We start from the raw sequence: 13,473 nt of genomic DNA, 5'->3' as shown, positions 1-13,473 counted from the left end.
TGTCTGCCGGGACTCGGTTCATGGTCGTTGACCATCACCCCGTAAACCGTCCGACATCCTTTGTTCCTTGGACGTTAGCTGAATCGCCAGCCAGAGAAAAACAAACGAGGACTGCTGCCACGCGATACTCTCGAAAGCCGACTTTTCCGGCATTCTGGAGTCTTATATGAAGCCGCATGTCTGAGATCGTTCAACGGGCACCAGCACTCTAGATCTCGACAGCACTGCCTGACAAACCCAGATCCTTGGTGCAGTGAGCCGCGTCCGTCTTTACATTTCATCAGCCCGGTTTCTTGAAATTTGGTAGTCTCGAGTCCGTGGACTCCCATTCTGTCTTAAGAATCACGACTCATATCACTCTTTACGCCCACTTTACATAATTGAGATTGGACGCCATCTGCACTCGACAACGCCAAGGCAAAAGAGACAGAGAGTAACGCCATTACAATAATTTCGTTGTTGTACACCCATTTCAGCGACTTGAGAGTAATCTTACGTCGACTGCCAGTCCTGCATAACAACAGACAATCTGTCGCACATCGAAACCAACTACATCATCGCCGTATAATCTAGACCCGACGACAAGATGCCCAAGTCACCCTTCTCTCCGGGCTCAAGCCGCACCACATTCTCATCCGTTGGCCGCATGCCTGTCATTGCTGAAGACGACTCACTCCCCGCCGTCACACACCCAAACATGGCTGCCCTTCCTCCACCACCGCCATGCCGCAGCACGAAACCGAAATACTACGGCCGCTCGCCAGTACCACGAGCTATCAACTCGCATCCGTCCTACCCTCCCCCGGCCTATTCTCGCAGCTCGTCTCGCGACAGTACCCTTAGCACTCTGAGCACGCGCAGCCTACTCAGCGCAGGCAGCTATGGCAGCCGTCCGAGCTCGGGCACATCCACACCCAGGCTTTCTCCAAGGAATTCTCTCAAGGACAAGTCTCGGCTCCTTCCCATCACTACGCCTGTAGGGCCATCATCAGCCGCGGAGAAGGGCAAGAAGGGACCCTGGATCGCTCGCCGCGGTAACAGATACCGCATGATAGTTGCCCTTATTCTTGGAATTGGTCTGATTGTTGGTTTGTCGGCTGGTCTGACTGTTGGAATGCGCAGTCCGTATGTAATCTCTCATCTCTTACCTACTTGCACCACCACTAACACTTCTCAAGACCTCCTCCAACAACGTCTGATACCACCACGAACTCAACCACCCTATTTCCATCTGGCTCTTTCGCCTTCAACACGGCTCTGTTAGAGTCCAATACTGGGTGCACCGCCAACCCATCGACGTGGCGCTGCTACCCATACCAAAACTACTCTCAATCCGCAAACGACTCTCTCGCATCCTTCTTCTGGACAATCTCCCCGAAGAACTCCTATACCTACCAGGTCTCGTCCTCCTCGAACCCCTTTGCCCCGCAGTTCACAAACCAGACAATGGTACTGCTCGAAGGAAACACACTCAACGAGCGTCTCATCTTCAATTTCTCCCTCCCAAGGACCGTGGTCCCGTCCGAGGCAATCACCGAAGACGGACGCGCTGCGACCTGTACTTTCTCCGACACGGCCTTCCGCGCAACTCTCTGGACGAGACGCAACACGACCACGCCGCTCGGGACTGTTGCGTCTGGGGCGAACGCGACAAGCACTGATGGAAACGTCAAGTGGGGACCGTGGCCCGGCCAAGTAGAAATCGTGCAGGTCAAGAAAGGGGGCCCAGAGTGCCAGGATAAAGCTGGCAACGCTGTCACGGTCGCGGCGGGGAAGGAGCAGTGTAAGTGCAGATATGCCAACTACGACCTGACTTCGCAACAGAAGGCGAGGAGAGATTGGCAGGCATAAGAAAATTCGGTACTTTTGCATTGAAGATTACATGGGCTTCGGCGTTTGGGTTTTGCATTTTGTGAGATGTACATAGCAAGAGGAGTTTTGGATGGCATAGGCATTACTGCTAGACTTTTGAAAAGATACCCAATATTGGAAGATACATCTCTTTTGTGTTACAATTTCTTTCATTATCCCGTGATGAAAAGACCGCGCATACTTTCATCTATCTCATACCCACAGGCTGGAATGCTACAACGCATCCTGAGCCCATCAATGTGTTAGACCTGAAGATGTTGCCAAAGCCTGATGCGCAGGACGAAGCCTGAGATGTCGTGATAACACGACCATGATCACCTTCACCTGGCTATGGGGGGGAAGCTTTTGGTAAAAGATCGAGCTCATGGGCGTTTAATCCTTGAGAAGTTGTCAAAGCCTAAGCCAGAGGACAACGTCCAAAACATGGCCTTGTCGTCTGGTCTAGCGAGTCCTTTGATAAGTGGCTAGGTTTCGAGCAAAATATCTTTAGTATAAAGGGAGCCCATCAACGTGTTTGTGCCTAAAGAAGCCGCCAAAGCTTGACCCGGAGCATGACCTCTGCTACGTTATTCTGGTAGCTATCTGTGGTGTACCCGTCCACGACAATTCATTAATTAAACCATGCGTATGAGGAGCCCGTGGGTGTGCGTTTTCAATCTATCCAATGCTCACGTCCACATAGATTCTCTTCACCACCTTATTCTTAGCCCCTGCTCGTCAGCTACCTCGCCCATCACGAATACGTCACGGGCCAAGCGAAGCCACGGACTGCGGTATTCGAATTCCCTTTATGAGAAGAGTACAGAAGGCAATCGAGAACGGCTTAAAGGAGGCTTCCATCAGCAAGCCTGAATTGCACCAGCAGGTGTGGTCTCGTCGAGGATCATCGAAGAATTGGCTCGGCTGCACTTGCTACGTTACAGCTCGATGCATTGGGACGTTAAATATCCCGGTAACTCAGTTAATATACTATGTACATTGAACTCGGTCCCTTCCTGTTTTGGGCGCTTAGGCAAAGGAAGTGGGACCTGAATGAGTAACTGGCACCTATTTAATATGAGTGCAGGATTACGGCCAGACAGTAGTCTCTTCCCACAAGCCAAAGCTTTGACTGTCTGCCCAGTAGTACTCCAATGTAGCAAGAGAGCCTTGTCGATACCTGCCCCATCTTACTATAAAGGTAGCGTTTGACATCACGTCGTCTATCTCTAAAATTTCACCTCTCTATTCATTAATTCCTTTCACGAACACCGTATCCGTTGATGAATACGTGAACGTTAAAGCGTCATTAAGAGGGGCGAATTACTTGAACTTGAGTGAGCATTCGGACCGAGGAAACTTGCTTACCAATCGCGATTGGTGACCTTGTCGACGTGGACCCTTCCGACAGCTGAACCAGGTCAACCTCTTCGACTCTCCTACGATTCTGAGTCGAGCTCTGAGGGAGACCCTGCCGATGACCCCTAGAACTACCAGAACTCCCCCCTTGTCCCTGACCCTGGTCCTGAGCTTCTCGACTTTCCTGCTCAGTTCTCTCATATATATGGCATTAGGACTGCGTGTAATAACAGAGAGGCCCGCCGATCCCCGATGATGAGCTCCCTTCGTTGGACTGTCGCTATACCCTGACTGGATGTAATCGTTTTATTCAGTTCACAAAGGGTGGCGACAAGTGAGAGAAGACATAAGAGGTCCCTAGAGGTGACTGCCGATGGTTGAAGCGCCTGGCAGAAGATCGCCGAGCAAGGTATCCTCTCACCAGTTGCTATGAACCAGCCCAAGTATATATAGCTTAGTATAAGGGTAGAGTATGCATGGGTTCATGGTGATGGCGATGGCTCGGGTCATCAACCACCCACAGAGCCTTATTATGAGATATTCCCGAGAACACACGAGATGTGATCTTATTGCAACAACGTTCCTTCTTTTACAAAATGGCATGCATATATGTATCGTTTTGTTTATGTCAACTGTCTAACACCAGACGCCTGCTTCAAGCAAAGCCAAGGGCCCCAAAAGCAATTGTAAATCTAACAACATATAAGCCAACAGTTCACCTCGTGAAGAAACATTCTTTATATACCATTTCTCAATCCCGAATCTTCTTTGAAAAATTCATGTACCTACCTATAGACCAAAGACGGCACCAACCGCCTCTGATCTTCATTCAAGCCATGCGCCATTCACTACTCTAGATCCGTTACAGTTCTTCATGAAAGGCGGGAGAAATGACAAAACCAGACGACTATAACTCACAAGCTCACTGCTCCATGGACTCAATTCTGGTCCATGGCATCGGGGTCATTGACAAACTCGTCAAAGATATCCATGTCGTTACCTCCAATGTCGTGTTCCTGAGCATCCTGGAGAAGAGACTGCATCTGCATTTGAGGCTGCCTAGAAGGGCCAGGTTCCTGGATGTACCGATTCTACTGCTGTTACTGTTGCTCTTGCTACCACTGTTGCTCTTGCTGTTGCTGCCGCTGTCGCCACTGTTGCTGCCACTGTTGCTGCTCCTGCTGCTCCTGCCGCGTGAGACCCAGTCGCCCGACTTGAGCATATGGTGCAGGATCTGCAGGCTGCTGGTGAACAGAATTGAAACGCCAGACTTGGGCGTATGGGTTAGGATCAGCGGACGGCGCAAACTGAGGCTGTATAGCTCCAGGCGGAGGGGGTTGAACATTTGGCACTGGCTGATGAAGAAAGGGCTCACCTGGCGGGGCATACGCGTTCCATGGAATTCCTCCTGCGCCCCGGATTGCCTGCGCCTGACGTTACGCCGCTAGACCTGCTTGAGCTTCTAGGTTGGGGTTCTTTATCATGGGATTGGGCGCGGCATAGTTGAACATGTAGTTGTTATTGACGACGTTGTTGGGCTGCATGGCTGGCATCTGCTGTTGCCACTGCGTCTGCTGCGCCCCGTGGAGTCTTGCGTCGAAGCCGCCTGGCGGGTTGACGGCGGCAGGTTGATTGTACTGGTTGTTGAGGCCGACGAATACAGGTGCAGCCGCCGAAGGTTCCTCCTTGATCATGGGCATCGGAGATAGAGCCGGGTAGCCTGGGGCGACGACGTGACGGTTGTTAGATGATTGCCCAAGAATATTGTCTCCCTGTGCAGACTGAGGCTGGACCGGTGGCTGGAAAACGTCGAGGAGCAGCGGCTCGTCGAGGACCCCTTGTTGCCACGCTTGCACCCTCTGGACGTCCAGTGCAACGGGGTGGCCATTGCCATCGTCGACCGCACGCCGGGATGCGCCCCTTCCAGCATCGCCTTCCGCGTCGTCCCCTTCGTCCTCGCGTTCACGCTTGACTCGAGGGGGTTCGTCACCGGGAACACGAGGGGTTGTGAAGAAGTCCCGGGACCACGCGGCCAGAGCATCGTCCGACTCCAGGTCATTCCTGGCGAGACGATTGCTGATCGTGGCGACTAGCTCTCTCAGATTCGGGCGATCGGAGGGGTTATGGGCCATGCATCTCTGTACCAGATCTGTGAGCTCGGGATCAACGTTGTTGAATTGTGCACTCTGCAGGGCGCCTCCGTAGGTGGTGATGTCTCGTCCCCAAGCGTCACTGTAAGGGACACGAATGGCAGCCTGTTGGAATGAGCAGAGAGTGATGGCGCACCAGATCTGTTGAAGCTTGTTAGTCTCGGATAACACGGTAGAATGGAGGTCAGAGCGGTCAACGTACAATGGTGCCCACCTGGTAGATGTTTGTATGCATCCCGTAGTTGCCAGCAACTGGCGGCTTCGTTCCATCATTGGCCAGGAAGTGATTGATGCCGTCATCATCGATGAGGTCATTCACATGATCCCACTCGCTGGTAAATTGTTCCTAGACAGTGCATATTAGTAAAAGCGATCGGAATACACGCAACGTGACGGGTGACTTACGGGTGCGTAGTAAACGGGCTTTCCTCTAATACGACAGTGCCAGAAAAACTCCTTGCTGTTGGTAGAAAAAGAAAAATTAGTTACGTCAAGCTCATAGCAGTCCTTTGAGCATTAACTTACTTGAAGTGTCCGGGGTAATTCTCGTACTCGCTGAAGAACTCGGTTAATCCGAAGTCCGCAATCTGAAAACTGTTAGTACGACCTTCTTGAAAATGAGTGAGAGGTTATATGTACCTTGAAAGTCGGGAAGTTGCCGTGAAACATGGATCTATTCGCCAAAAGAACTGCGCAAGTTAGCACCTTGTTCCCAAAAGTCAGAGTTCTCAATAGACTTACCATTTCTGGGGTCAAGATCGAAGTGCACGGTTTCTTGGAGTTCGACTTTTGGGTCATCGGGAAATACCTCGTCAATTGGCTTCTGATACTCCCAATCTGGATGCGAAGCTTCGTAATGTTCCCTCAGAGGGTAACCCATACCAACCAGACCGAGAACGACTATCAGAACAGAATCAATAACACTATCCAAAGGTCATCAGGCAGAATGTTTCATAGACTTACGACTTTGGAAGAGCATCCAGATGGCTCTCTGAGGCCAACGCTTTTCAAGACGGCTAGACTTGCTGAGCCACAAGCCTAGGTCACCGAGATTGGCGTTCTCGAGAATGACAAAGTTGCGAATGGGTTGTTTTTCAAAGTTCTTGAGACTCCAATTCTTGTCTTGGATCTCTGGGTCGGGTAACCTGGCCCCAGCTGGGGGAGGGGGGTGGCTGTTCTGGTACTCAGTCAGGTCAGCAGCCCTTTGTGCTTGGATTTCTCGAGTGATATCCGATATCTGCAGGATATGTTGTGCTCCTACGAATTTCTGCAACACGTTAGAAAGATACTCAAAAGACTGCACCATCCAGAGCGGGGAAGCACTTGCCCAGAGAGCTTTCTCCTCTCGTGCCAGCGCCGAATTGCCATGGTGACGAGACTTTTCAATCTTGATCACGCAGTCAGTATTGAAGCCCGTTTTGGGGTTCTTGTGTGTGATGTGAGCTGCGAACCCGTAGCCCCCTGCCCCTAAAATACGTTTCAGACGGATGTTGTAGCCCTTGGGATGCTTTTGACCCCCGTATTTGGCTTGGGCCTCATCCAGATGGGTCGAGTCGAAGTAGCGGGAAGCGTACTTCACACTGGGTCCATGGATCCTTGGGTCGGAAGGGGGTAGGGTTGGAAACCCGAAACGATAAGGACGGACGTTGCCGTTGATGTCGTATTGGAGATATTGCTCACCCCTCTCGGCACCCATTCTTGCTGTGATCCTATTCACCAACTTAATTCTCCTTTGCTTCTCTACCCATGCTTGACTCAGGGCCTGCTGCGCGGCCTGGGGAAGGTGAGGGCCGTTATTGTTCATGGCTGCCTGGACCTGATGAATAGGATTCTGTGACACACTGATGATGCTTGATTGAATATAGTTTCGCGATGGTGCCTGCCCATTTGCTTCAATCTTGAGAAGTTGGAAGTGTGAATGATGATGCTGATGTGTTTGATGAATATGTCTCCATTTTTTCTTAATTCATATGCCAGTGACAGTCGATTGTATATGTATGTGTTTTCCCTCGAAGGTTTCTTCATAATTCGTTCAATGGAGGACTGGTACGCAGGCAAGAAACAAGGTGATTCCAGTGGTTGTCTTCGAGAACAATGTGTACCGCATACTTGCGATGGCTTTGAGAGCGCGCCATTCTTCGTAGCAGTCAATGCCTTAAGATGCCCTGTCACTTGAAATAAAGTGTTTGAAAGCCCTTAGTTAATTATGTCTTCGCTGGCGCGCAAGAAATTTATTAGCAGAACGAACAATACCGCTTTGCCAGTCTTTCCAAGTCAGAGAACAATCTGGACGCGGGCACTCGATCGAGGCCACGAGACAAAGGCCATTGTAAAACTCCTTGTTTATTCTGGCCACGATATCGACAAAGGTTTGGGAGAACATAGTCACAGTTGAAAGCAAGAAATTGTGGAGCCTTCTGTTTGGTCATTTCGGGTGCAAATGCAGTTCTGTCGACAAGAGAGCAGCGGGATGAGGCTCAGATTCATCTCATGGTGGGATCCACCCGGATGAAGTGAGGTGCAGAGAGGGTCTCAGGTCCAGAATGACCCCACGCGCCCACCCACGTGGATACGAAGCGCTCCGGCAAATGGACCGAGGGTGCACTGAATGAGGTAACGGGATGTGCGACATTCCGCGTGAAGATTCGGATCGAGGCTGGTGTGAAGTAGGTAGTGAAGTAGTGTTATCTGACTCCAGCCACCGTGCAGCCCAGAGATCTGGCATCTGAGTGGCGGCCAAGAAGATGTATGATTGGTGTGGTTAGCAATTGAGGGAGCGACGGCCTGTACTAGGCGCTGTGTAGTACTCAGTAGCGTTGATTAATCGGAACTCGGGAGCATACAGACGTTTTCTCTGCCGGGCTCTGCGGGTGAAGGTCTGCTGGTGAAATTCTGCGGATAGAAGTCCAGCAAGCCGTTGACGATGGAAGAAGAGAAGCCAATTAGCCGCGCCGAACAGCATTCAGGCTAAATGCAAAATAAAACGGGTCTCGGCGAAATCAATTCTCCACAATAGCACCTTGTGCGGGCCTTTGGGGTAAGCAGCGATGCTCGTTGAGAAGGTCCAGGCCAGGAACAGGCGGATACTTACGCTTGCGATGGAAAGAGAAAGCGAGAATCAAGAAGGAGAAGAAGCAGCTCCTTTCATTCAGAACACAGGCACACCTGAGGGGACAGTGACACTTGCGGAAAATCTGTCACAATACGGTAATCCTGAACTAATATGAGTGACAGGGAGGCACAGCGTCAGCTGGCCGCAGTTCCTCAGTAGGTAGAGGCAAAGGGAACCAGTGGCAGAGCAGGAAAGCCGCCCTCGACCAACCCAAAGGAAGGGCTGCCAAAATCACAATTCCCATGCATCTTGGCTTCCATCCCGCGAAACTTTGCAAACTGGGACCCTGACCTTGACAGCCAGCAGCGGGAAGCTTGAACTCCAATTTACCCCAATGGAAGTCTCCTGGGTCGACCGTAGCTCAAGTCCTCACAGGCTGATTTAAACGCACAAATGGGCGCGTGTCATTCTGTAGCAGCCCCCAATCTCCACATGAAGCCCGGCCGGCTTATCCACGCGCGCCTCTCCGTCTGAGGTGCCTCTTCCTGCCCGTAACATTACCCAGCCACTACACTTATGGATATTTCACATCGTCCAATGTCGACGTGTCACGGGCTCGGAACGACCAGCTAGCTTTCTATCCTCCGGCGGGGACCCCCTGGCTGGTTTGGTTGGCTCTGGGGAAGGCGATCTGTGTGTCACTTTTTATCCTATCGGTCCCTTTTCACCCCGCCAGCCTCTTGAGCCCTAGATGTCGCCCCAAATCTGTATGGTGACGGCACCATGGGGTGTCTGAAAGCATGCAGCCGGCCGGGGACAGGTGGAGGCTATCGACGCGGGCAGAGGAAAGCCAGGAAGTCGGAACTGGTCTACTTACCCTAGGATTCAGCAAGCTTGCCTTCCCGGCCAGACGAATGTTCTACATTGCCTGGCAACCGCGTCTCAGAGCACCTGACGTACCATGGTTATAAATACGTACATTGTCCCTCTTCCTGACCTCGAGCGCCGTCCGCATTCCCCTTCTCTCCCTCTCCTCTTCTTTCTCTGAACTTCTGCCACGCTTCGTTGACCTTGATACCCTCGAACCTGTTTTCGTCGTCCTACTCTACTCCCCAGAAGAACGGCAGCTATCATCCATCATGGCCGTCCCCAACATCAAGCTGAACAGCGGCTTTGAAATGCCCCAAGTGGGCTTCGGTCTGTGGAAGGTTGACAACGACATTGCCGCCGACACCGTCTACGAGGCCATCAAGGCTGGATACCGTCTGTTTGACGGCGCCTGCGGTAAGTGAACAACCCACAAGCACGAGCATACACTGTCAATGGTGTGGTGAGACCAAGAACAAGAGGGAGAATACTGCTGCACAACCAATCCAGCTTCAGTGGCAGGCGGCAACTGCGTGGCAACAAAGAAGCAATTGGACAGGTTTCTCTTGGACAAACCGCGTTGCGCGCTGCCATTGATGCTGGTGTTGGTGGTATGCTTCATTTCTCCCCCTCCATAATTCTTCCCGCGTAGCCAACTACCCCTCCTCAACCCCACTATGGATGATCGGTGCGAATTTCTGCAGAGCACCGATGGGGATTTTCCCCCATGCGCTACAACTTCACCCGGAAAGCTCTCCGCAGCCACCCCTGCACTTCAGCCGGGATTCGCACCCCCCCCCCCCCGACCTGCCCTGTCACTCGTCACTCCCCTCAATGTCCTTACCAATGCTGTCCACTTACACTCGGGGCTACACTCCCGCATTCCCCGAATTATACACGGACAAATCAATTCATACACACTTTGATTCGCCATGACAAGCAATACTGCCACAAGAAGAACATGTCACTGATGTTGTCAATTATCCAGACTACGGTAATGAAGTCGAGTGTGGCCAGGGTGTTGCCCGCGCCATCAAGGAGGGTCTCGTCAAGCGTGAGGAGCTCTTCATTGTTTCCAAGCTCTGGAACACTTTCCACGATGGCGAGCGCGTAGAGCCCATCGTTAAGAAGCAGCTCGCCGACTGGGGTGTCGACTATTTCGACCTCTACCTCATCCACTTCCCCGTCGCCCTCGAGTACGTCGACCCCTCCGTCAGATACCCTCCCGGCTGGCACTACGATGGCAAGTCCGAGATCCGCCCCTCCAAGGCCTCCATCCAGGAGACCTGGACCGCCATGGAGAGCCTCGTCGAGCACAAGCTCTCCAAGAGCATCGGTGTCTCCAACTTCCAGGGCCAGCTCCTCTACGACCTCCTCCGCTACGCCAAGATTCCTCCTGCTACACTGCAGATCGAGCACCACCCCTACCTGGTCCAGCCTGACCTGATCAAGCTGGCTGCCAACGAGGGCATTGCCGTCACCGCCTACTCTTCGTTCGGCCCTGCCTCCTTCAAGGAGTTCAACATGGAGCACGCCACCGACTTTGTCCCTCTCTTCGAGGAGCCGACTGTCACGGCCATCGCCAAGAAGCACAACAAGGAGCCTTCCCAGGTGCTTCTCCGCTGGGCTACCCAGCGCGGTCTTGCTGTCATCCCTAAGACCAGCCGCAAGCACGTCCTTGCCCAGAACCTGTCCGTCACCGACTTCGACCTTGAGCAGTCTGAGATCGACAAGATCAGCTCCCTTGACAGGAAGACCCGCTTCAACCAGCCCGCGAACGTAAGTTTATTCATCACTGAGATGCTCGTGTGTTACGATTGTCGGCTAACAGATCTATCAGTATTTCCCCACTGAGAAGCTTTGGATCTTTGGCTAAATGGATCGTATCTCATATCCCATCCATCCATATACCTGATTTATCGCACTTCATAACTACCCATACCACCCCTATGAGAGCGGCCTCTTGGTAGTCTGCAACTGGCGGTGTACGTGGGAAATCTGTCCAACAAGTGTCAAACCACGTACAACGTACGTCGATTGTATCTAGATACCCTCTCTCTCCCGGCAAGACTATGATCTGCCGCTTAAATACAACGAAAGCCATGACCAAGCCAGATTGAAATCCCGCTCGCCCGCGACATGCAGCGTTTACACGCCCAAAGTCAGAAAAAGCCGCCCGCCCATGAACGATGCATCACACCAGGCAATATGCACTCTTGCTCACCAAACTGCATAGCTGGGTGCGTATGAGTGTGCGTGTGTGCCGAGAAATATCTCGTGTGGTGAAGAAAGGCCCTTATATGTCCATTGATGTCTGCCCTCGCACCCAGATCTTCTAATCAAACGCCTTTGTAACGCCACGCCAGCCTCGTAAGTCTCATGCTAGAACGCTGTGCCTGAAAATTATGATGTCTTGACAAAGGCTGGAACGATTTGTCAGCAAACAATTTTCCGCAGTAATGGGTGTTTTTCCTAATGTACTCACTTGCGTCGATCTGGGATAGTTGGGGCAACGCCAGACGGACTTTGTTGCGATACACCGCGGGTCCTCTAAGCTGTAGCGGGTTGCCCTCAAAGTAGACTGTCGTCAGGTGTTCCTTGTCCTTGAGCTCCTTCTCGACCTCGTTGAAGTCGCCAATCTGGTTGTAGCTGGCCCAGAGCTCCTCGAGGTTCTTGAGGGGCGCGAGGCCCTTTACGCTCGCGACAGCGTTGTTGGAGATGTCGAGCACGCGCAGCTTCTCGTTCTTTTCGATACCGGCGAGGGAGGTGAGGGCGTTGTGGGAGATGTAAAGCTCCTCGAGGCCTGGCACCTCGGCCAAGGGCGCTAAGTCGCGGATGCGGTTGGACTGGATGCTGAGGAGGCGAAGGTTGGAGAGGCCGCCAAGCCCCGTGAGCTCGGTGATTTTGTTCTTGGCGACCCAAAGCTCCTCAAGTTTCTTCAGGGAATCGAGGTTCTGGAGGACGCGGATGCGGTTGGAGCCGAGCTCGAGCGAGGTGAGGTCATCGAGCCCTTCGAGGTTTTCGATTGTGGAGATCTTGTTGGCGACGAGGAAGAGCTCTTTGAGCTTGGCCAGGTGGTTTACGCGCTTGATGTGCTTGATCTTGTTGAAGCTAAGGTCGAGTGAAGTGAGGTTGACGAGGTCGTCGAGGCCGCGGATGTGGGAGATGAGGTTGTCGTAGAAGTCGAGGTCCTCGAGGGTGGGCGCGAGGGCGGCGAGGCCGTCGATGGACTGAATCGAGTTTTGGCGGAGGCAGAGGCGGACTACCTTTTGGAAGCGTTCGAGGCGGAGGGCGGGGATGGAGGAGACGCGGGCGTGGGAGACGATGAGTTCGTCTGTTTCTGGGTCTTCGCCGTCAAGAAGATCTGTGGGAGGGGTAGGTATGTTAGTTTCTATACAACACGTCTCGCCTCGCACTTGTAGCTCAGCGCAGTGAGCGCGCCAGGTAATGAAGACTTGCCTTCGTCAGCTGGTAATTCTTCGCCCGGAAGGACGTTCTCGTCGTCGGATTCAGGGTCGGAGAGGACCTCTGGGTTGGCGAGGACAGCGGTGCGCTGGACTCTGAGCTTGCCGTCCCATCCTTTGCTGTTCCTGAGGCCTGGGCTGGTCTGGCCGTCTGTACGGGGGGAGGCGCTGGCGTCTTCTTCCGGGAGCTCGATGCGCGGGGAGTGCCGCGGCGACGAGTTCTCTGTCGGGGTACTGGGATCTACGGGGCCGGGCATGGTGGGCGGGATTCGATATCGGTTCGGGGCTGTTGCGGTGGTGGGTGCTGTTGAAAGATAAGGCTTCTTGGCTCGGTCGTGGCTCCGAGTGATGTTGGAAATTTCAGGAGTGGCGGGATGAGAATGAGCAAACGGGGGGGAAGGGTGTTTGTTGAAGTCGGCGGTGAATTCTCGGCGGGGCGGGGTGGGAAGATCTGATCAAGAAAGTGGGATGGTTGTTCAGAGGACCTGGAGGAAATGGGCACCAAGGTGGAAATAGAGGGGTTGTTTACAGAGGGATCGATAGGTAATCAAGATCCAGTGTTGCACATGCTAGGATATGGTGTGGTATGGAGAGGAAGGGAGGTGCGATTTCGCGGCGTAAAATAAGGCAATGTTCAATTTCGAGGGCGACTGTATATTTATCTATTAGTTACGCCCGCTTGCTCTCACACTCACACTCACACACACCGCACATGTGGATGACTTCCCCG

At 52.7% G+C, this 13,473-nt stretch overlaps 4 protein-coding genes across 4 annotated transcripts; 2 read left to right on the top strand and 2 right to left on the bottom strand.

Moving 5' to 3' along the window:
- Positions 1-378: 378 nt before the first annotated feature.
- Positions 379-1,993, top strand: BDZ83DRAFT_10597 (uncharacterized protein). Its single transcript, XM_060501054.1, has 2 exons — positions 379-1,125; positions 1,179-1,993. The coding sequence occupies exons 1-2, from the start codon at positions 587-589 to the stop codon at positions 1,849-1,851; spliced, it is 1,212 nt and encodes a 403-aa protein (XP_060371989.1). The 5' UTR covers positions 379-586; the 3' UTR covers positions 1,852-1,993.
- Positions 1,994-4,256: 2,263 nt separating this feature from the next.
- BDZ83DRAFT_10545 (kinase-like domain-containing protein) lies at positions 4,257-7,365 on the bottom strand. The gene is made up of 8 exons (XM_060501052.1): positions 6,688-7,365; positions 6,324-6,627; positions 6,102-6,260; positions 6,000-6,049; positions 5,886-5,947; positions 5,766-5,820; positions 5,563-5,706; positions 4,257-5,501 (listed from the first exon to the last, which is right to left on the bottom strand). Exons 1-8 carry the CDS (start codon positions 7,162-7,164, stop codon positions 4,647-4,649), a joined length of 2,106 nt encoding a protein of 701 aa, XP_060371988.1. The 5' UTR covers positions 7,165-7,365; the 3' UTR covers positions 4,257-4,646.
- Positions 7,366-9,551: 2,186 nt separating this feature from the next.
- Positions 9,552-11,155, top strand: BDZ83DRAFT_564495 (NAD(P)H-dependent D-xylose reductase xyl1; the record flags this gene model as incomplete). Its single annotated transcript, XM_060503645.1, has 3 exons — positions 9,552-9,696; positions 10,268-11,058; positions 11,120-11,155. 3 exons carry the CDS (start codon positions 9,552-9,554, stop codon positions 11,153-11,155), a joined length of 972 nt encoding a protein of 323 aa, XP_060371987.1.
- Positions 11,151-13,000, bottom strand: BDZ83DRAFT_759582 (protein phosphatase 1 regulatory subunit SDS22; the record flags this gene model as incomplete). Its single annotated transcript, XM_060515145.1, has 3 exons — positions 11,151-12,643; positions 12,682-12,683; positions 12,735-13,000. The coding sequence occupies 3 exons, from the start codon at positions 12,998-13,000 to the stop codon at positions 11,619-11,621; spliced, it is 1,293 nt and encodes a 430-aa protein (XP_060371986.1). The 3' UTR covers positions 11,151-11,618.
- Positions 13,001-13,473: the final 473 nt, after the last annotated feature.

This window comes from Colletotrichum acutatum, assembly GCF_030867785.1.
Source record: "Colletotrichum acutatum strain CBS 112980 chromosome Unknown BDZ83scaffold_1, whole genome shotgun sequence".
Taxonomy (NCBI): domain Eukaryota; kingdom Fungi; phylum Ascomycota; class Sordariomycetes; order Glomerellales; family Glomerellaceae; genus Colletotrichum; species Colletotrichum acutatum.
Note: the sequence above shows the minus strand (reverse complement) of the source record. Positions and strands in the feature narration are given on the sequence as shown.

Bases quoted from the DNA above. Each gene is read 5' to 3' on its own strand.
- BDZ83DRAFT_10597 (XM_060501054.1), top strand. From the start codon at position 587: ATGCCCAAGTCACCCTTCTCTCCGGGCTCAAGCCGCACCACATTCTCA. The intron at 1,126-1,178 runs GTATGTAATCTC...ACACTTCTCAAG, and splicing joins ACTGTTGGAATGCGCAGTCC to ACCTCCTCCAACAACGTCTG.
- BDZ83DRAFT_10545 (XM_060501052.1), bottom strand. From the start codon at position 7,164: ATGAACAATAACGGCCCTCACCTTCCCCAGGCCGCGCAGCAGGCCCTG. The intron at 6,628-6,687 runs GCAAGTGCTTCC...AACGTGTTGCAG, and splicing joins GAGAGGAGAAAGCTCTCTGG to AAATTCGTAGGAGCACAACA. The intron at 5,707-5,765 runs GTAAGTCACCCG...TGCACTGTCTAG, and splicing joins AGCCCGTTTACTACGCACCC to GAACAATTTACCAGCGAGTG.